At 35.2% G+C, this 21,925-nt stretch overlaps 1 protein-coding gene across 4 annotated transcripts in view; it reads left to right on the top strand.

Annotated features, from left to right (window-relative positions):
• The window catches only part of LOC125660475 (CAD protein-like), a 43,098-nt gene extending 24,650 nt beyond the window's left edge, over nt 1-18,448 (top strand). For 2 of the 4 annotated variants that reach the window (XM_048892317.2, XM_056152788.1), the window contains 11 exons: nt 668-881; nt 979-1,017; nt 1,741-1,904; nt 2,628-2,705; nt 2,799-2,940; nt 3,371-3,441; nt 3,521-3,646; nt 7,705-7,860; nt 9,360-9,461; nt 16,232-16,326; nt 16,485-18,448. In XM_048892317.2, the coding sequence (XP_048748274.2) occupies nt 668-881; nt 979-1,017; nt 1,741-1,904; nt 2,628-2,705; nt 2,799-2,940; nt 3,371-3,441; nt 3,521-3,646; nt 7,705-7,860; nt 9,360-9,461; nt 16,232-16,326; nt 16,485-16,587 (1,290 nt within the window). In that variant the 3' untranslated portion in view covers nt 16,588-18,448. Of the gene's footprint in view, nt 1-667; nt 882-978; nt 1,018-1,740; nt 1,905-2,627; nt 2,706-2,798; nt 2,941-3,370; nt 3,442-3,520; nt 3,647-7,704; nt 7,861-9,359; nt 9,462-9,573; nt 9,632-16,231; nt 16,327-16,484 lie in introns of all 4 variants that reach the window. The other 2 variants (XR_007364370.2, XM_048892324.2) reach the window with 2 other exon arrangements.
• Nucleotides 18,449-21,925: the final 3,477 nt, after the last annotated feature.

The raw sequence follows: 21,925 nt of genomic DNA, 5'->3' as shown, positions 1-21,925 counted from the left end.
ATAATAGTTGCTACAACAAGCATATCAGTGAAAGTAAACAAGTCACCTCTTCTTCAGTGAATAATGTAGAACAGTTTTAAGAAATGTTAATTACAGGCAGCCAATATGCTATATTGGTCTGTGTGCATTGTTTATTGAAGATATAGTGCAAGTGTATATCACTATGGTGATTGGAGTTGCATTTGAGTCTAACAAGTGAATTCATCCTTGCTATGGCAGCAATATGGGGGGTGCCCTATACATGTAGTAATCACCTGTCTGTCAGCCCTGTCTATAGCACTGTTTGTCAGTCCTGTCTATAGCAGGTGACAATAGTTTATTTGGAAAGATTTTCATATATTTTAAACATAATACTTAGATTAGGCAGAGAAGGCAAAAACATTGTAAATGTGAACATTACGTATGGGCACTTGTCGAGTAGGCAGCGTCGCTGTGATACTTACCAATGTGAATATGGGCACTTGTCGAGTAGGCAGCGTCGCTGTGATGCTTACCAATGTGAATATGGGCACTTGTCGAGCAGGCAGCGTCGCTGTGATGCTTACCAATGTGAATATGGGCACTTGTCGAGTGGGCAGGATCGCTGTGATGCTTACCAATTTGAATATGGGCACTTGTCGAGTGGGCAGGATCGCTGTGATGCTTTACCTCATTATTTTCTGTCTAGATCTTGGTTCCTAAAGGCTTTGGGTCAGACATAAAAAGTTACATCCTACAAAGTTCTGCTCCGATTGGCTCCGGGGACCAGTTACAGGTCCAGATACCTCCAATATCTTACAGTACAACCTCCCAGCCGTCATCTGAACCAACAAGTCCACGGAAGGGAACCCTTTCTCTTCTCTCCGACAGGTCAAGGCCACGCATGATGGACCAGAGCTATGGTAAGATTTTGTGGATGTGTACACACAAGCATTGTAACTTGTATCTGTATGACCAATTTGAGTGTTTAATATAACATCCTTTTTCTTTCTTAAACAGCTGCTCATGAACCATCTGATGCTGCTAAAGCAGAGCAGGGTACTATGTGTAGCAAATCTTTTGTAGTGGTCGTCAACTGCATGGCTTTCTTCATTCTTTAAACTCGGCCTTCTAGATGTGAACAAAGAAAAATTTCAAGTGTCAAAATATTCATATATATATTTAGAAAATTACAGGAATTCGTATTCTAATTTCAATGCATGAAGAAACTAATTGTTGTAGTTGTGATATTTTGGGAGAGAAATTGTCTTACTTTTACACTTTCTGGAAGTTTATTGATGAAGCTACTAATTTTGGTGGTTAAGAAATACGCACTTGTATACTGTAAACGGATCACATTATTGACATATAAAAATCTAGATTTATTAGTAGATCTGCTCGACTAACAAGGAAATGGGTTTTGTATTTTAAGCAGTTTATAAAAGAGCATAAACTCTACCAACCTACAAATGTACTTGTACATTATATCTTTTCAAATTCAGTGTAGTAAAATGCATTTGATGAATAATTCTAAAGAAGAAATTAATTCTATATATGTGGAGCAATATTGCCATATGAGGAGCCAAACATGTTTTGACATCAATAGAAAGTCCCTGTGCAACCGAACAGGAACTTAATTTATGCAATATGAAAAATGTTTGAACATGTATCAATTGCCTTGTGTTTTAAATAAGTGCAATTAAATTGCACAGAAAATGAAAGGGATAAAAAACCATCCTGAAAAAGGTATTAACGTAAAGTATTTCATTTCCATTCCTGCAGAGTCCAGGGATCGTGACTTGTCTGCAGGCGAAGGTAGTCGTAGGGACCAAATTTTCCTTCCTTCTGCCCCACATGGAATACCCCAGCCTCCAGGACTGGCCTATTACACTCAGGGGGTCACAGGTCATCATATTTTGTCAGTGAAGAGCTTTACCAAGGACCAGGTACACACAAGAACCTATTCAGCAAAACATTGTCCTGTTAAAACAATGAATCACAATGCTGTATTCAACAAAAGATATTGCCGTCACTTAAGAAATCGATTTCATTTGTGAAAATGCATTAGTGTGATGCTTCATGCTGGCATATTTCATGAAAGTAACTGTGCTTCATGAAAAGTAGGCGATGTGAAGTGTTGCAGCTCATACCCTTGTGCATGTACAAAAATGAATTTATTTCTTATATTTACATGTACATATTACTTTATTGCAGAATTTCTAACCATTTTTAAAAATAGATGTACTATATTTATCAGGATTCATACACGCATTGTTCACAAATGTAGTACATGTACATTCATGAGAAAATGGCTATCATTACAATTTGTAAAGATATCAAAGGCAATAGCATTAGAAATGTTCATATATTAAAATAAAGTGAAGTGTAAAATCTGGTGGAAGGCATGTTTCCCCCAATGCCTTGTACAAGTGCAACTACATGTACATGTATTTTAGAACATTGTACATGTCCACAATTTTGTTGAATCCATGCTTAATTAATGGTTTCATCTAGGTCATTGAGGATAACAGACTGTTAAAAAATACTTCAAGTGAAGACTTTAATTCAAAATTTTGGGTACAAACTTGATAAAATTCTTTGAAATATGAAAATACCTGTACATATATTTAAGTAGAAAGTATATAGATGTTATATTTTTTATTTGACAGTTACATACCTTGTTTAACTTGGCCCACCAGTTTAGGATAGCAGTCTTGAGAGACAGACCACTTGATTACATCCTCAAGGTACTGTTAAGACAGTTTACCTGTCAATTTTACCAAGAGAAGTTTTATAAAGGATTTAGAATTAGATAATTTACAGTTGGTTCCTTGTTTTAGGGTAGGGTGATGGCATCTATGTTCTTTGAGGTCAGTACTCGGACCAGCTGTTCCTTTTCTGCTGCCATGCAGAGACTTGGTGGCAGTGTGATCAGTTTGGAGGCCTCCACATCGTCCCTACAGAAAGGGGAGTCGCTTGTCGGTGAGTGGCCCTCTACAAAGATAGGTTAAGGGTATATAGAAATCACTCTGTCTGTCTCTCTGTAGTGATGTTAGGTCTAGCAAACACGATTGTAGACCAAAGTGACTGGAAAAAAACATGTACAAATAGATTTCCAGTTCACACACACATATATTTGTTAGAGAAGGTGTAAAAATTTTGGATGAAGGTCATTTGTTCAAGGTCGGTCTTGTGTTACGTAAGACCTAGTGTTAATTTCATTCCAGACAAGGGCATATCGGTGTACATACATTTGTACGTATTGTTGATTCTGTGATCTGTGACCATTCATGCACTATACATTACATACAGTAAGGGAAGTCCTTACAGCAGGATGAGTTCAACAGGTTTCAGACTGTAGTTGTTACAATGTTAGTTGTAGTTTTAATGTATGTTTCTAATTCTGTTCTAGATTCCGTGATGATGATGTCTGGATATTCCGATGTGATCGTTATTCGACACCCAACCCCTGGTGTTATGACGGTAAGGTTGTAGAAAATTCTTCCGCATGATTTGAAAACTGTTTTAGACCATCTACATAGAATAAATTTTGATATTTCAGGAGGCAGCAAAGTTGTGCAGGAAGCCTGTTATAAATGCTGGGGATGGGGTGGGGGAACACCCAACTCAGGCTTTGCTGGATGTGTTCACCATCCGGGAGGAAATAGGAACTGTCAATGGACTGACTGTAAGTTCATTACGTAAAAGCTCTATGTTGCACCAAATGAATTGCTAAAAGTCATAGCATATAAAGTCTCTCTGTTGTGTGAAACCTCACTGTTGCACCAAATGACTTTATACTGATGGACTGGCTTGCTGTAACTCACACATGTATGTTCATGTGACCAGGTCTTCACAGAAAAATTGTAGATCCATGACACATAACCTTTGTTATCTTTGTTTATTTGAGAAATAATTATTGTGTTTTCGTTTATGTTGCAGGATAACCTCAGAGGTCGAGAAATATTGTTTTGAAATATAAAAGCTGAGGCTTTTATGTTTCAAACATTTCGAGACCAAGGAGCTTATCCTGCAACATAAACGAAAACAAGAAGTTTATTTTCTACAATGGTTCAGAAATATACAGCCAATTGTTTTCTCCTATATACATGTAGCTACGAATTAGGTCACTTTGACGTCATGACAGTTTCCAAAATGGCCTACCTTGTTTTTTGCTGAAGAAAAAAGGTGCAATGGTAGGGGTATTTCAAATGTTGACTGATTTTATCAATTGCGTTCAAGAAAAACTTGTCTGTGCATTGCCATGTTTACATGTATATCGCTCTCGGAATGCAGACGATTGGTTTATACTGGATGACAAATGTTCTTCGGTCATTTATGAATTTGTTTTACATCTTTTGATTAATTTTTTAAAATTATGGAATTGAATCATCAGTTAACGACTTTTATTGTTGCATTAGCAAAACTTGGAAGTGCAAGTGAGATGTGTAAATTTTCTCATAATCAGTTAATATGTATGAAGGTATATTGTAGAACAATGACCGTGGCATTCCTTTGATTTTTTTTCAATAACCATGGAAGAATGGAAGTTTTTGACCTTCATTTGTACATATAGGTGCTTGCAATGCAAACCAGGGAAATATTTCAGAGTTTTTGAAATGTTGCGTGCTGGTCATTTTGATAATTTTTTATCATTCATAAAGAAATGGGACTGTCTTCCTTTGCTTGTCTGTAGGGATTTTTGTTGTTTGAAAACAGGCCTGGTAGTTTATGGAATGTCTAATAATGTGCTTGTACAGTGAGTTATGTAGAAGTGTGGATGATTACTACAAGTTAACAAACTGACATCTACATTGGGATGATGACAATTTCACAGACCTGTACTGAAAATATTTGTCTGAAGAAGGTGAAATTTTTCTGACCATTTGTAGATGTTTAGACCATTGTTTTGAGCACACCTAGAATTCTGGAAATGCATGCAATTGTTGAGAGCATGTCTGTATACTTAGACTATGTTAACTATGCACTGCCATTCATCAGGGTCAGCCTTATTCATTTTTACGCTCTTGCTTGGCACATAGTATTTAACCATTTACAGTCGTAATTCAATTTCTATTATCTCAAATTCAAATAGCTCATTATCCTGGTCATTTTCATGAACGTTTGGGATTTAATTTGTTTTGAAAATAAGCAGGTAAAGTTCATATTTAGATTCATTTGAAAAAGTTTTGGAAGGGTTGAGGTATTTGGACTTAGCAAAATTTCTAACAATTCGGTTTCTGCTCATTATTATCTCAATCATACTTTGACATTTCAAATTAGAATTTGGGATAGATATACATATCGTAAAAATATGCAGGTCAAGTATTTATTTGGGTTTGGGCAGATAGCTATTGGCAGAATTATGGCTTTTTGGCCAAGGAAATTTTTAACAATTCAGTTTCCATGGAATTAGAACTTTTCCGGCGGGGTCATTTTTGTCACTGTTACATTTAGTTAGATCCTGCAGGAAATCTGAATGTTCAACGGACTCGCTGGAAGTTGGAATGTGGACAGGCCTGCTGTTACTCAAAAGTGTAGATGTTTTGGTCCAGTTACTCAAACCTCTTCAAAGACCTTAATACATGTAAAATAAAACTTATAAGGCCATGGCTCACACATACTTGTTATCATTGTTGATGTGGAAGTTTTTGACCTTGATTTCAATCCTTTAAAATGCAAAGAAGGAATTTTTTGCTGGTTGAAAACATAGGCCTAGTAGGTTATGGATAATGTGCTTGTACAGTGAGTTATGTAGAAGTGTGGATGATTACTACAAGTTAACAAACTGATATCTACATTGGGATGATGACAATTTCACAGACCTGTACTGAAAATATTTGTCTGAAGAATGAAAAATTTTCTGACCATTTGTAGATGTTTAGACCATTGTTTTGAGCACACCTTTAGAATTCAGAAAATGGATGTAATTGTTGAGAGCATGTCTGTATCCACAGACTATGTTAACTATGCACCACCATCCCACAGGGTCAGCCTTATTCATTTTTAGCTCACCTGAGCTGAAAGCTCAAGTGAGCTTTTCTGATCGCCTGTTGTCCGTTGTCTGTCTGTTTTGGTCCAGTTACTCAAACTTCACCAAAGACCTTCATACATGTAAAATAAAATTTATAAGGCCATGGCTCACACATACTTGTTATCATTGTTGATGTGGAAGTTTTTGACCTTGATTTCAATCCTTTAAAATGCAAAGAAGGAATTTTTTGCTGGTTGAAAACATAGGCCTAGTAGGTTATGGATAATGTGCTTGTACAGTAAGTTATGTAGAAGTGTGGATGATTACTACAAGTTAACAAACTGATATCTACATTGGGATGATGACAATTTCACAGACCTGTACTGAAAATATTTGTCTGAAGAATGAATTTTCTGACCATTTGTAGATGTTGGACCATTGTTTTGAGCAGACCTGAAATTCAGGAAATGGATCTAACTTTGAAGACTTTGCACTATGCTTGTATGATTGTAATCGAGGGTATTATGTTGTAAGTGTATAGTGGCTCCTATGGAAAAACTATTAAGAAAACATTAATTTTGGGGACACAGGGCTGCTGTCCTGGTGTTCTTTCCTCCTCTTTAACTTGGAAGGGATGCCCTGTTTTGGAGTACCAGTGGGTTCTGGTACGTCTCCCGGGGGGGGGGGGGGGGGGGGGGGGGGATCTCTCTGAAACGTGGTAAACAGATCGGGCGGTACCTTTTGGTCACAGATGATGTATCAGTCTGGGATGTCGGCACTCATGCTCACATGAGGCCACCGGTTTGTCCTAATACTTGAGATCGGTACTCCGGATATTCCCTTGAACTTGCACTTTTTTAATAATTCTTTGTATATGTAACATGCGACCAGAACTGCCAATTCACCCCAAGTGTGTTTATGTGTCCATTTCATCAGTACCATGTCTTGTATTTGTGGAACTTACTGATTCAAAAAAGTATGGTGAACTCATAATTTGTCTTTTATTGAAGCAACAAAGGCAGTCTGCTAGGTGATAGCACCACAGTTTGTTCAGTGAAGGCTATCATCGGGGTTTTTAATTAACAAACTGACATCTACATTGGGATGATGACAATTTCACAGACCTGGCCTGAAAATATTCATCTGAAGAAGGAATAATTTTCTGACCATTTGTAGATTTCCGATAGGGATGTGCGATTTTACCAGTTAATTCTGTCTCGCGATACGACAGGGGAAAAATGATAATTTTGGACATATATAGATGTAAATTCCGGAAAAGTTAAGTTTATGCATTAAGATTTGGATAAACTGTTACAAGATGTAACAAAAAATAAGAAGATGGCATCCGAACCTGGTAAAAACGGTATTTTAATTTTTTTTAGTCACAGGTTTTGAGTTATTTAATGATTACTTGATCTGATTTTTTTGTTATTTGTTTTATTACAGTTACTTGTACAAAATAAATGTTTAAAATAAATTGAATTTGGCTTTTTTGTGCTTTAACATCTAATCAGTGAAATATCGCAATACAAATTTTTTAGCGATACCCAGACCATTGTATTGTGCAGACTTCTGAAATCGAGACTACACTTGTAACATTATAAATTATTGTTTAGACATTCACTGTGTACCGTTTTCACAAACCAGAATCTGCGTTGGGGTTTATGTTCTGCCATCTTTAAGATCAGTCTAAAGTGAAGTCTAGGGTTTTATACCAATATGTACAGATTAACAGATGTCATTGCTGAGACCTTCACTGTATCTATTTATAGATTACTATGGTGGGAGATCTGAAGAATGGTCGGACTGTCCACTCCTTAGCTCGACTTTTGACCCAGTACAGGGTCAATCTGTGCTATGTCTCTCCAGAATCATTAAAAATGCCCGAGGACATAAAAAAAGACATAGCCGCCAGAGGTGTCTCTCAGGTAAGTCTGGGTACCAAGGCAGGACCTTCTGTCAGTAGCTTATCCTGCATCAGAACTTTATAGACAAGACCTTCTGTCAGTAGCTTATCGTACATCTCAGGACCTTCTGTCAGTAGCTTATCCTGCATCAGAACTTTATAGACAAGACCTTCTGTCAGTAGCTTATCGTACATCTCAGGACCTTCTGTCAGTAGCTTATCCTGCATCAGAACTTTATAGACAAGACCTTCTGTCAGTAGCTTATCGTACATCTCAGGACCTTCTGTCAGTAGCTTATCCTGCATCAGAACTTTATAGACAAGACCTTCTGTCGGTAGCTTATCCTACATCTTAACTTTATAGACAGGACCTTCTGTCAGTAGCTGATCCTGCATCACAGGACCTTCTGTCAGTAGCTTATCCTGCATCAGAACTTTATAGGCAGGACCTTCTGTCTGTAGTTTATCCTGCATCTTAACTTTGCTATAGATGGTGATTTCATGATTGATTTAGGATAAGGACATATTAATAAACATGGTTAAAGGGGCATGGGCATGATTTGAGCTGAACATTTTCAAATTTTTGTTTTTCCATTTTATTGTTTACAATGCTTAACTAAAGTATTTCTAATGGTCAACCGAAATTTGAATATCAGTTGTTGAGTTATAAGTGAGATACAGCACTTGCAATTCTTTGTTATGTAAACATGACTTGTGCCATATTTTTATTTACATTAGACTGTATAATAAAAAAATAGTGTGTTTAAAACAAAATGAGATGCGCCAAACACTATTTAAACTACTAAAAAACTATTTAATTGTGTTAAGAATTCACTTATAAATTGAAAATTGAAAAAGAAATCTGCTTTAAATGAAACTTTTACTAGTTTATTTAACCTATGTAAACAAAAGCATGACACAAGCCTTGTTTGTATAACAAGAACTTGTGATCTCTGTATCTCCCATGTACCTTGACTACTGACATTCAAATTTTTGCTGATCATTAGTAATACCTTAGTTAAGCATTCTAAACATAATCGGAAATAAGATTTGAAAATTTTCAGCTCAAATCGTGTCCATGTCCCTTTAAAGCTCTATGTTTGATAATGATGAAGGGTACAAGTCGAAGGTTAAATTTTAGCCTTGTTACAGTTAGTTAGGTGTGTTCAAGTCAAGGTTGCTACATTAGGATTTGGTTACATTCAGGTGAAGTCTTTAAGATATGTATTTTGTTTTAAGACTTGATTGATGGTGAGTATCTTGATCTGTTAACACACGTATGTAACTTAAATGACAGTATATATGCATATAGTATTCTACAATCTTCACAAACTGCAGAAAATTGTCGTCTGAGAGTGAACCAAGAAAAGAAAGACTGACTGTTGAATGATGATAATTTTCACAGACCTGTACTGAAATATCTGTGTGGAAGAATTGTCTGACAACAAAGTACACTGATTCACCATTGACAAGTCATTCCAGTTTTCTTCAAATCAGTAATTTTTTATTTTTGTATCGTAGGGGGAGTCGACTGCATTAGAAGATTTCTTGCCTGACACGGATGTTCTGTATATGACACGCATACAGAAAGAAAGATTTAGCAGTGAAGATGAGTATCGCAAGGTTAGTAAAAGAGAATACACTCTCGGAGAGATTTAGATTTGATTAATGACATTACATTGCCAAAATCTTTAATGCATGTACATTGTAAAGCAGATTTCATTCAATCTATCAGAATCGTAATTGGGGCTGAATACACAAAGGGTCATGCATGCCGTAGACTGACCAATTAGGTAAGGTGACTAAAGTGTGGATAGTAAGAACTGATGCTCTTGATTTCATCACTGTTGTCTCATGGGATTTTAGAACTTGCAGCTTTAACACAAATTTTGCTTTAATCACACCTTTGACTTGCTGGGTAAAAGTTGCTTCTTTTTTTTTTTATGTGAACTAAAAATAAGCTGAACAAGGTTTGACAATAATAGTAATGTTCATGTTTCTTCTCTAGATTTATTAATTGAAAGTAAAATTGAATTTTCAAATCATTTGAGCAGTAATGATTAGTTACTTTTGTGCTTGAATTATCCGTGTAGGAACACAAGCAATGCTTTGAATGAACTGCTCTATATGTATTGTACGATTTTTTCTTTTTAAGCTTTTTCACAGTATCTTTCATTTTATGCATAAAATGACTGAATTTATCAATTAAACTAATGTCAGCTTTGCTCAGTGATGAGTATTCTGATATATACAATTTTCTTACCTTAATATTTCAACATGATTTTGTTTAGAAAAAAATATTTTGTGGTTTATGTGACAATAGTATACAATAACATCACGATGCCACACTAAACAATAATGTTTGAAGTTGCAATGCCAATCTGACCAATCACATTGGAAAATGAAAGCATCCTTGGCTGTTCCAACTGGTTGACTGAAAAACACAAAAAGTTCTGGGAGATGGGATATTAATGTAGTGTTTTTCATACAGGAGAACATCCCACAATCCGTGAAGTAACATCTACCAATACTAAGCTGTGAAAATTAGATTCAAAAGTGTACAAATATACCTGTATATGTCTCCCCCTTTCAATGTAGAATGTAGTAGATAGGTACATGTAAAATGATGTATTTCATGACATTGTGATACAGAGACTAATCAGAGAATCGCATTATAGGGCTGCAATGGCACCCGGAAACTTTGGGTCATGTTGTTTGGGTTTGGTTCAGTTCTATTTTTCTGGATTTCGATTCAGGTCTAGTTTTTATGATGATTCTTTATTAGAAATCTATTTAAAAAACATAGCGTGACATTCTTAAAGTATTGGTGTAGTTTGATTTATTGTTCAACATTGTCAATGAGGAAACATTTATATCGAAAGCATGGAAACGAGTAGAAGTAACGATGCTGCCTCTAGCATGTCAAGTCTAAACCCGAGTCCATGTCAGCAAGTCATTAGTGCAACAAAACACAAATTAACGTTTTTTTTATTTTAACTTGTATATTTAAATTTTAAAACAGTTATATAGACCCAAACTGAAATACTTTAATTCAAATTCAAAATCCTGAACAGATCTGACCCAAACATTTATGGAACCATGTCAGCCCTACATTATTATATAAGAATTTGAATCATAAATCACTGTTGATTCTTTTTTGGTGGTAAGACGTTTAATTTTTAGTTTGAGCAGTAATGATTAGTTACTTTTGTGCTTGAATAATCCCTGTAGGAACACAAGCAATGCTTTGAATGAACTGCTCTATAGCTAAATGATATTCATTTTTGAATGCTTTTATTTTGTATTTGGTCTGGTTTATACTTTCAGTACAAATGAAGTTTAAGGGTAGACTACTTTTTTATGTCAAAGGTCAAGGTCATTTGATAAGAAATGGTTCCTGGATGACTGAATTACTGTTTGAACTTCAGCAATGAAACTTCACTTGAAGAGTCTCCTTCACCAAAAGATGGCCTCTATTGTTGTTTAGGTCCAAAGGTCAAGGTCACTGGGTTATTCAGGGTGACAAATGGTCTGTGGATATCTCTTCTATTATGGTTTCAATTTTGCAAGAATAGTCTTAGTATTGCATAATAAAGATGAAATGTGGAAGAAAATTCACTGCCATGTAATTTGCTTTTGTAGTTCAATTTAAAATTTGACAGTATAGGAATTGAAGAAAAGGTTATGAAGAGTGGAACTTGTGATGATGATCTTCAGAACTGGAGTCTCTGAAATAATCGTGTAGAAAGTTCTAATCTGATTCAAGTTGAATACTCTTTTCTGATCTGTGCAACTGTTAATTGATGAAGTAGTATGATATTGAAGTATTGTAGGGATTTTTCTTTTTCTAATTTTAACAACATCATGCAAGGTATTTTACATAATTTTCCTTTTGCAAAAGTTGGAAAAATTAAAATTTTCTTGGATTTTACCAGGTGCCCTATTTTTTTATTATTTTTTTAATTATTGTATAGATTATGATAATCATTTTATGCATCTTTTCATCAAAAGTTTATTTATTTGAGAATTTTTTTTTTATGTCTTCTATGATATTTAATATGGCAAAGATATGTATATCCCACAGTGTCTGTGAGTAATTATTGGCACAAAAGACGAAAAGGTTTTTGAATTTAACTCGTATATTAAAACTTTAATATAGCTATATAGACCCAAACCAAACTACTTTAACTTGAATTAAAAATCCTGAACAGATCTGACCCAAACATTCATGGAACCATGTCAGCCTTACATTATTATATAAGAATTTGAATCATAAATCACTGTTGATTCTTTTTTTTTGTGTGGTAAGAAGCTTAATTTTTAGTTTGAGCAGTAATGATTAGTTAATTTTGTGCTTGAATAATCCCTGTAGGAACACAAGCAATGCTTTGAATGAACTGCTCTATAGATAAATGATATTCAATTTTGAATGCTTTTATTTTGTATTTGGTCTGGTTTATACTTTCAGTACAAATGAAGTTTAAGGGTAGTACAAATGAAGTTTAAAGGGACTGATTCACGATTTCCCCCAAAATTTTGTTTTTGACTTTTAATGAACAAAATCTACCGTCTAATGTGTTTGAAAGATTTCACATGAAAATTAAGGTTATACATTATCACAGAAGCTCATTTTAGAGAGTTTATTATTTATTTTGTAAACAAAGATTGTGGTATGCTATTGTTTATGAAATTTTCAAAAGAAGTGGATATCGATCTAAGTTTATTATATCTTTCACATTTCAAGCAATTTTGGTGTAAAATGTGTCATCTAAAAGTTAAACTTTGTGACTATGCAAAATCAAGATGCATTATATTACAAAATCAATATTTCACTTGTTTGTTTACATAAAAAGACTCGAGTCTTTGTTTACATAACACAGATTTAAGGCTAAAATATTGCTTTTATTCTTGCATTCAGAAGGTCAAAATTTTGGCTGTGAACATTAAATAAGTTATATTTTTAATGCTTAACATAAAAAATGTAAAATATTTTTATCAAAAATCGTGAACCAGTCCCTTTAAGGGTAGACTACTTTTTTATGTCAAAGGTCAAGGTCTTTTGATAAGAAATGGTTCCTGGATGACTGAATTACTGTTTGAACTTCAGCAATGAAACTTCACTTGAAGAGTTTCCTTCACCAAAAGATGGCCTCTATTGTTGTTTAGGTCCAAAGGTCAAGGTCACTGGGTTATTCAGGGTGACAAATGGTCTGTGGATATCTCTTCTATTGTAATGTCAATTTCGTAAGAATAGTAATGCATGATAAAGCTGAAATGTGGAATAAAGTTCACTGCCATGTAATTTGCTTTTTGAACATCAATTTAAAATTTGACAGTATAGGAATTGAAGAAAAGGTTCTGAAGAGTGGAACTTGTGATGATGATCTTCAGAACTGGAGTCTCTGAAATAATCATGTAGAGAGTTCTGATCTGATTCAAGTTATACTCTATTCTGATCTGTGTAACTGTTAATTGATGAAGTAGTATGATATTGAAGTATTGTAGGGGTTTTTCTTTTCCTATTTTTAACATCATGCAAGGTATTTTACATAATTTTCCTTTACAAAAGTTGGAAAAATTAAGATTTTCTTGGATTTTACCAGGTGCTCTATTTTGTTTATAGATGATGATAATCATTTTATGCATCTTTTCATCAAAAGCTTATTTATTTGAGAATTTTTTTATGTCTTCTATGATATTTAATATGGCAAAGACATGTATTCCACATAGTGTCTGTGAGTAATTATTGTCACAAAATAGGGTCCGCTACTCGCTAGTAATTATTGTAACAAAAGACGAAAAGGTTTTTGAATGTAACTCGTATATTAAAACTTTAAAATAGCTATATAGACCCAAACCAAACTACTTTAACCTGAATTAAAAATCCTGAATAGATCTGAACCAAACATTTTTGGATTTTGGAACCGTGACAGCCCTACATTATTACACAAGAATTTGAATCATAAATCACTGTTGATTCTTTTTTTGTGGTAAGACGTTTAATTTTTAGTTTGAGCAGTAATGATTAGTTACTTTTGTGCTTGAATAATCCCTGTAGGAACACAAGCAATGCTTTGAATGAACTGCTCTATAGCTAAATGATATTCATTTTTGAATGCTTTTATTTTGTATTTGGTCTGGTTTATACTTTCAGTACAGATGAAATTTAAGGGTAGACTACTTTTTTATGTCAAAGGTCAAGGTCTTTTGATAAGAAATGGTTCCTGGATGACTGAATTACTGTTTGAACTTCAGCAATGAAACTTCACTTGAAGAGTCTCCTTCACCAAAAGATGGCCTCTATTGTTGTTTAGGTCCAAAGGTCAAGGTCACTGGGTTATTCAGGGTGACAAATGGTCTGTGGATATCTCTTCTATTGTAATGTCAATTTCGTAAGAATAGTAATGCATGATAAAGCTGAAATGTGGAATAAAGTTCACTGCCATGTAATTTGCTTTTTGAACATCAATTTAAAATTTGACTATATGAATTGAAGAAAAGGTTCTGAAGAGTGGAACTTGTGATGATGATCTTCAGAACTGGAGTCTCTGAAATAATCATGTAGAAAGTTCTGATCTGATTCAAGTTGTACTCAATTCAGGGGCCTGTTTTACAAAACAACTTGCAACAAAGTTGCAGATCTTAAATTGTATTACACGGTTATTGGTTTAAATGAATGACTTAAATCATTTCTGAGACTTAATTTTCAGGAATATTTTTTCTCTATTTTACATTGGAGTGATGATCTTGCAATAAATGAGAAAATTTCAGTATGTAAAGTTGGTTGTAAGTTCTTTTGCAAAACCCTTGATCCATTTAACCATTTTGATTGATGGAGTGGTATGGTATTGGAGTTTTTTCCCCGTTTGTTTTATTTTAACAACATATGCAAGTTATTGTATGTTATTTTCCTTTTGCAAAAGTTGGAAAATTAAGATTTTACCAGGTGGCCTATTTATAGATTATGATAATCATTTTCTGCATCTTTTATTTATTTGAAATATTTTTCACATTTTCTACTATAATATTTATATGGCAAAAACATGCATTTCCCATAGAGTTCAGTATGAAATAGATTGGTCATTATTTTTATAAATTAACTGTTTATTTTTCAAAAAATCTTTCGGTGAATTATTTTCCAGTTAATAACCTGATGATGTAGAACCAAGGTTTTTAATATTTTGCAATTTTTTTATATAGATCAAATGATGTATTGCATGCCTGATCAGTTTGATGTTCTTATTCATTCACTTTTTTCCTAGTTGTCCACTAGTAACTGTTACTATGTAACATTTTACAAAGCTATTTACCTTTTGAAAGAAATTGAAAAAAAATCTTATAAAATAAAAATCTACCAGCACTGTTATACTTTCACTTGGAAGCTGCACTTTTGTGACCATTATAGCAAAATGTAGCAATGTTTTTTGGTGTTTTAATTAGCTTAAGTAATGAACTTCATGTGCAAAGTCTTTTTTACAAAGGGATGACCTCTGTTGTATTGATTTTGGAGATCCAAAGGTCAAGATCAAATTGTCTGTATAATGAAAATAAAAGAAGAGTCTTAGCAATGTAGGTTTCCCTTTCACAGCTCAATCTTTATAGCTTAAAGGTATGGAACAAAATTCATTGAGCATGTGTAATATACACATAGTTAAGATTTGGCTGTATGTGAATTGAAGAAAGGGTTCTGAAGAGTGGAACTTGTGATGATGATCTTCAGAACTGGAGTCTCTGAAATAATCATGTAGAGAGTTCTGATCTGATTCAAGTTATATTATTCTGATCTGTGTAACTGTTTATTCATTTAGTGATATGAAATCTTCCACAAATGCAATCTTGAGTATGCAATGTTGGATATATTGGTAGTTTTTGCGAAACGACACCGGGCTGGCACATATTCCTGCTATTCAGGCAATAGCATCACCTTACTTCCTGTGCCATTATCAGGAGTATGATTTTTCCTCTTTTCAGAGGAAATCCTCTGATTGACTCAATTTTTGAAAAAATGAAACACTCTAGGTTTAATCGAAAGTGACAGAAAGTGAAATTTTTCCTGGAAGTGTTAAATGTTTTTCTCCCTTTTTGACCAGTTTTCCTCTGATTTCTGAGGAATTTAGTGACAGCATTATCAGCTAGAGTTTTACATGGCCTTGTGATGAATTATAGAACTGGAGTATCTGAATCTTACTGTAGAAAGTTCTGATCCGACTCAAGGTCATTCATCTTGTAATCATAGGCTGAAAGAAGAAGCTGTGAATGTGAGGTTACATTGAAGTTCAATGAATTGGTACAGTTCAGTGCTTGTGATAGTTTTAACAATTGATGATCAAGGCTTTGTTATATGTAGATAGATTCTTGGATGTAATGTAATAAGACTGGTCAATTCATTACAGGTGTGTGGCCAGTACACCATTACTCCGGAGACGATGAGGAAGGCCAAGAAAAAGATGGTGGTCATGCACCCTCTCCCAAGGGTCAATGAAATCCAGTGAGTATAAAACGAGCTTATTGCTCTATGTGTTATCTTAAAATACTTCTAGAGAGAAGTGACAAGTAAGCATTGACTTCCTCTGATTTATATGTGAAGCTGCGTGTTTCTTACAATATAATAAAACTGATATTTACAGTAGCATTGTTCTTTTTCAGTTCCGAGTTAGATTCTGACCCTCGGGCAGCCTATTTCAGACAGGCAGAGAATGGAATGTTTGTTAGAATGGCTCTGTTGGCCATAGTCCTTGGGAAATGCTAGTGAGATTATGTAGGAAAATAAAGACTTGATCGTAGAGATATAAGGTTGTGATAGGAAACAAATATTTTTCTTTTTTTTTTGACGAGAAAGATTTTTTTAATATTTCAAATGCTCTATGTGTGGTGCCAAGTCTTATATAGTGTCGAGAGATTTTATGGAGGAGAGGAAATTTTATTTTTTTCATTTGAAGGATCAGTTGTGATGAATTGCATACCTCATCTGTGGTGATTTTGACTAATTCTTTTAAGTGGGCCAACTATATTTCTTGCAAGCCACATTCCAGGCCTTTGCAGTTAGTCTTGTATGACACATTAAATGTACTCTTTTGATGAACATAGAATGCAATCAATATTGTTATATGAAGATAATACCCAAGTTAAAAAGGATTGAAAGAATTTTCAGATGTTTCAAGAGAGAAATAATCATTGAAATCCTTTCTTTAGATGTAAATTGAAGACGGGCTAGATTTTTTGAAATTAATATATACAGAGAATACAAATGTTTATTGTACAGTAACAATGTCTGAATTGAAAGTACTTTTCAGTAGACAATTTCTCTTTTCAGTAGACAGTTTCTCTTCAGTAAGAGGAAAAGGTTTTGAGCATTATGTACCAAGTAAACTATTGAGATTTTCTCCCCGTCTGTTTCTTGGGGAAATTCCTTAATGATGTGAAACAACATAAGACGTGAGTCCCTGGATGGTCTGACTAAATACAGAGAGTAAAAAATTGGGTCAGTTTAACAGGAGCAAAATATCTAATGCGTGAAGCCTGCAGAAGAGTGAAAATATGAAGTTCTGACACACGAAATCCCAGCCCTGTGTATGCATGTTATAAATGAGTTTTATAAGAAGCTACTCTTGGTTAATAAATCTCAAGTTCTGAGACCAATTGTACAAATGTGTCGTAAAGTCTGTCGAATGTTCTCAAATTCAGCCAGGAGGGCACTTCTGTATTTAGCACTAATTAATGATATATCAATAATTTTTTAACAATTGTCACAAGACATGTAGGGAAGGGTTATTTCAGGGGAAAGAAATGTTTTTGGACATGTTGATTTACGGTCAGTAATATGATTTGGGAATTACTGCTCGGGGATTGGAATGCTGCAGTTACTGGAGCAGCATTGGTGCTAGTACTCCAGGCAGGTTATAGGGAGGCCTCAGGTTTAATTCCTTGTTCAGCCATCTTTCTTGATGGGATGTTATTCCCCAGTGTTCTTGAATTACAGAACTTGTGTTCCAATGGTTTAAACTAAAGGTTGTTTGAACAATGCTGCTTTATGTGGATGATTTTTTCGTATGTTTTTAAGAGTTAAGAGATTTTGCTATGGCTTTAAATGCATTCACTTTTGCCGTTGTAAATGTGTATCGTGGTTCTTCTAGTCTGAAGATCAAGTACAATGACAGTATGATAAGTACAATGACAGTATGATAAGTACACTGACGGTATGATAAGTACAATGACGGTATGATAAGTACACTGACGGTATGATAAGTACACTGACGGTATGATAAGTACAATGACGGTATGATAAGTACAATGACAGTATGATAAGGTACTACGTGTAGTAATCTAACATTTGTGAGGATGTTTGTTCGCTGTATTTGATTTTATAGTGGGCTGCTAACCTTTCTTGGGTTGTAAAATTGGTCATTAAAGGTTTTGTGCCATATTGGGGACTTAAATCAACCCCTAAGTTGCATGTTATGATGTACCATGTATAAGTTTAACATTTAATCAAGAATCTCGAATGTCACTTGCATAATCTATATGTCATTATATACATGTATTATCAAAACTTTGATCTCATTACAATGCTGGGTCAGCTGTGTTCTTTGAATAAAAGTCTATGTAGCTACTAGGTGTGTTCTTGTTTATTATATGGGTAATTCAGTCAAGCCAGAACTACTCTATAGGTGGTACTTCACACATTCCGGAAACCAATTGCTGACTCTTTTAAGTTAAATGTTGGTATCAGATGCTGTTCTGTAAATGTGAAATTTATGAACCCATCGGGAGGTCGAGGAAGTTCAACAGAACCCATTTTAATGGACCGCCGCGGTGGCGGAGAGGTTCGAGCGTTCGAATCCCGGCCGCGACTCACCTAGGTTACATCATATGTTTTGGTTCTAGCTGAGAAAGCTTGTAACAACATCGTCGTTGTAAGGCTCATTAGTACAACTGTATTTTAAACGAACTTGGCATTAATTCCACTTCTGATAACCATACTTATACTCCAACTGCCCTTTCAAAAGATGAAATTCTTCAAAACCTTGCTTCAGTTTTAGACATATTTAATATCCCAGTCAATGGGGCGAATAGATATGAGCTACAGCACCTATACTGGATTCCTAAACTACATAAAAACCCTTACAAAGATACAATGCTGGATCCAGTAAGTGCTCTACCAAGCCCCTATCGTTGCCCCATATGAACAGCTGTGAAGGAGAAACTTCAAACTTGCTGTGCGACTACATATGCTAGAAGTGGTGTTAATCAAATGTGGATTCGAAAAAATTCTTAAGAACTTGGTAAATTTGAAATCGCAAAACTTTTCCCAAATCAATAACATCAAAACCTGTGACTTTTCAACGCTGTGCACGACCATTTTTCCTCGCGATAAATCAAAGACTATACTTTTTAACATCATAGACAGTTGCTTCCACAACAAAAATGGTAAACGGAAATATTCATATCTAATGATCAGTCATCCATCAAAATTACTTTGTTAAACACCACTCTGATTCTACGCACAAGTACTCTGAAGTTGAAATGAAAAATATGCTAGAGTTCCTCATTGATAATATCTTTGTGGTCTTTGGTGATCAGGTCTTCCAACAGTCTGTTGGAATTGCCATGGGCGCGAATTGTGCTCCTTTGTTAGCTGACCTGTTTTTATATTCATAAGAAGTAGAATTTATTCTGAAACTTCTAGTGAGAAGAAATATCTTGCCGTGGCCTTCAATTCAACATTTAGATACATGTATATCGACGACGGTTTGTCTATCGACAATGATGATTTTCATTCGTGTCGATTCGATATATTCCTGTGAGCTCGAAATAAAAGACACCACAGAGTCGTCCACTTCTGCTTCAAAGTTAGATATTTTTTATTGAAAGTAGACATTAACGGCAAATTGACAACTCAACTGTATGACAAACGGGATGATTTCCGCTTCTCCATCGTCAACTTCCCATATTTATGTAGCAATATTCCATTATCACCTGCATATGGTGTTTATATCTCTCAATGATTCGATACGCAAGAGCTTGTTCTGCGTATGGTCAGTTTTGAAATCGAGGCAAGCTACTGACAAACAAGTTGATGGTATAGGAGTTTCAACTGTCTCGATTAAAATCAGCATTTCGCAAATTCTAAAGTCGTTATAACGATCTAGTTTGCCAATACAAGCTATCATTAGGTCAAATGCTGTCTGACGTGTTTCATACCGATTGTTAGACCGTCCTTGGCACACTGATTTTGACTGAGAATAGCTCCTTTAAAGACCTGATCAGGATATAGGCTAACGGCGGGTGTGTCCGGTCGACAGGGGATGTTTACTCATCCTAGGTACATGATCCCATCTCTAGTGTGTCCAGGGGTCCGTGTTTGCCCAACTATCTATTTTGTATTGCTTATAGGACTTATGGAATTGATCACTGTTCGTTATCTTCGCCCTTCATTTGTTAATTCGGCATATACTCCTTTTCAAAAGACGAAATTCTTCAAAATCACGCTTCCGACATTTAAACACATTTGATACCAGTCAATGGGACAAATGAATATGAGTTACCGTAAGATAACTAAACTGATATATTCAACCATTTCGGTTGAGCATCACTGAAGAGACATTATTTGTCGAAATGTGCATCTGGTGCATCAAAATTGGTACCGTATAAATTTTACATTATGGCCTCTGGGTCGAGGCCTCTGCTGGTGTACAGTTAGTCCCCGAGGGTCTCTACAGCCCAGTAGCTAAGTACTTCGTTACTAGCTTGAAAATACGGATGTATATTTAGTTGCTGTGATAAAATTTAGAAATTCATTTCAAAATTAAGGATTATCTCCTTTATGCATAGCTCTTATCCTTAGACGAATTTGACTCCACTTTTTGGCACCCTGTTTTCCCCTAAAATAGCTCTTACAAGTTTATTGTTATTTCGGATTTCAAACATTTCGGTTGAACATCACTGAAAGGACATTATTTGTCGAAATGCGCATCTGGTGCATCAAAATTGGTACCGTATAAGTTTTACATAGAAGTATCACACTATAATGTTTTTAACTCCTCCTAGACACCTGATCCCACCTCTGGTATATCCAGGAGTTCGTGTTTGTCTGATCCCACCTCTGGTATGTCCAGGGGTCCGTGTTTGTCTGATCCCACCTCTGGTATGTCCAGGGGTCCGTGTTTGTCTGATCCCACCTCTGGTGTGTCCAGGGGTCCGTGTTTGTCTGATCCCACCTCTGGTATGTCCAGGAGTCCGTGTTTGTCTGATCCCACCTCTGGTATGTTCAGGGGTCCGTGTTTGCCCAACTCTTTATTTTGTATTCCTTATAGGAGATTGTATCTTGTTTAACGTCCCTCTCGAGAATTACTCATATGGAGACGTCACCAAGCTTCAAATTTAGTCCTATATGCTCGGCGCTTACGGCCATTGAGCAGTGAGGGTTCTTACTGTGACACGGGGCAATCGTTATTAAAGTCATCTCCGAGGACCCGTGACATTCACACCTGATGCCGAGCGTTTGGCGATGGAACTCATGACCTCTTGGGTACAGAGCGAACCGGTTCACGTCAGAACATGGTTGAGCTAGAATAATCCTATGTTTTTATATCGATATGCACACAGTTGTTTGTTTGATGTCCAGCAATGAGGAAGATATTTAAAGAAATGCTTCACATTATGAACTATAGAGCCCTGACCCATGGTCAATGACTTTTTACATTTTGGTAAGAGCTCTATACTTGCTCGCATTTTGCTAGATATCGGACATATTGTTATAAATGTAGATTGCATTATTTCAAAAGTTTTTGTTGGTAAAAACCTCTACAGAGTTTGTGTAAATCCCGACTTTCAATAATATTTTCTTATTCTTATTTTAGTCCGGTCCTTCAGCCACGAGGGGTTCAGGGACCACAACATTACGGCTACCCTATAAATACTGACTACTAAATCTAGTCTAACGCGCGACGAACAAAAATAGACAGCAGCGAGGTAACCAGGATGATTAAGACTCATAATCAGCAAGCATTTTGTGAAAAAGGAAAGTGGCACTAAAATAGATATGTTTGAAACTCATATAAAATGTTCCTGATAAATAGTCGGATAAA

Source organism: Ostrea edulis, chromosome 1 (genome assembly GCF_947568905.1).
Source record: "Ostrea edulis chromosome 1, xbOstEdul1.1, whole genome shotgun sequence".
NCBI classification, from domain to species: Eukaryota; Metazoa; Mollusca; class Bivalvia; order Ostreida; family Ostreidae; genus Ostrea; species Ostrea edulis.
The sequence above is the reverse complement of the archived record's forward strand: the minus strand, read 5'-3'. Positions and strand labels throughout refer to the sequence as shown.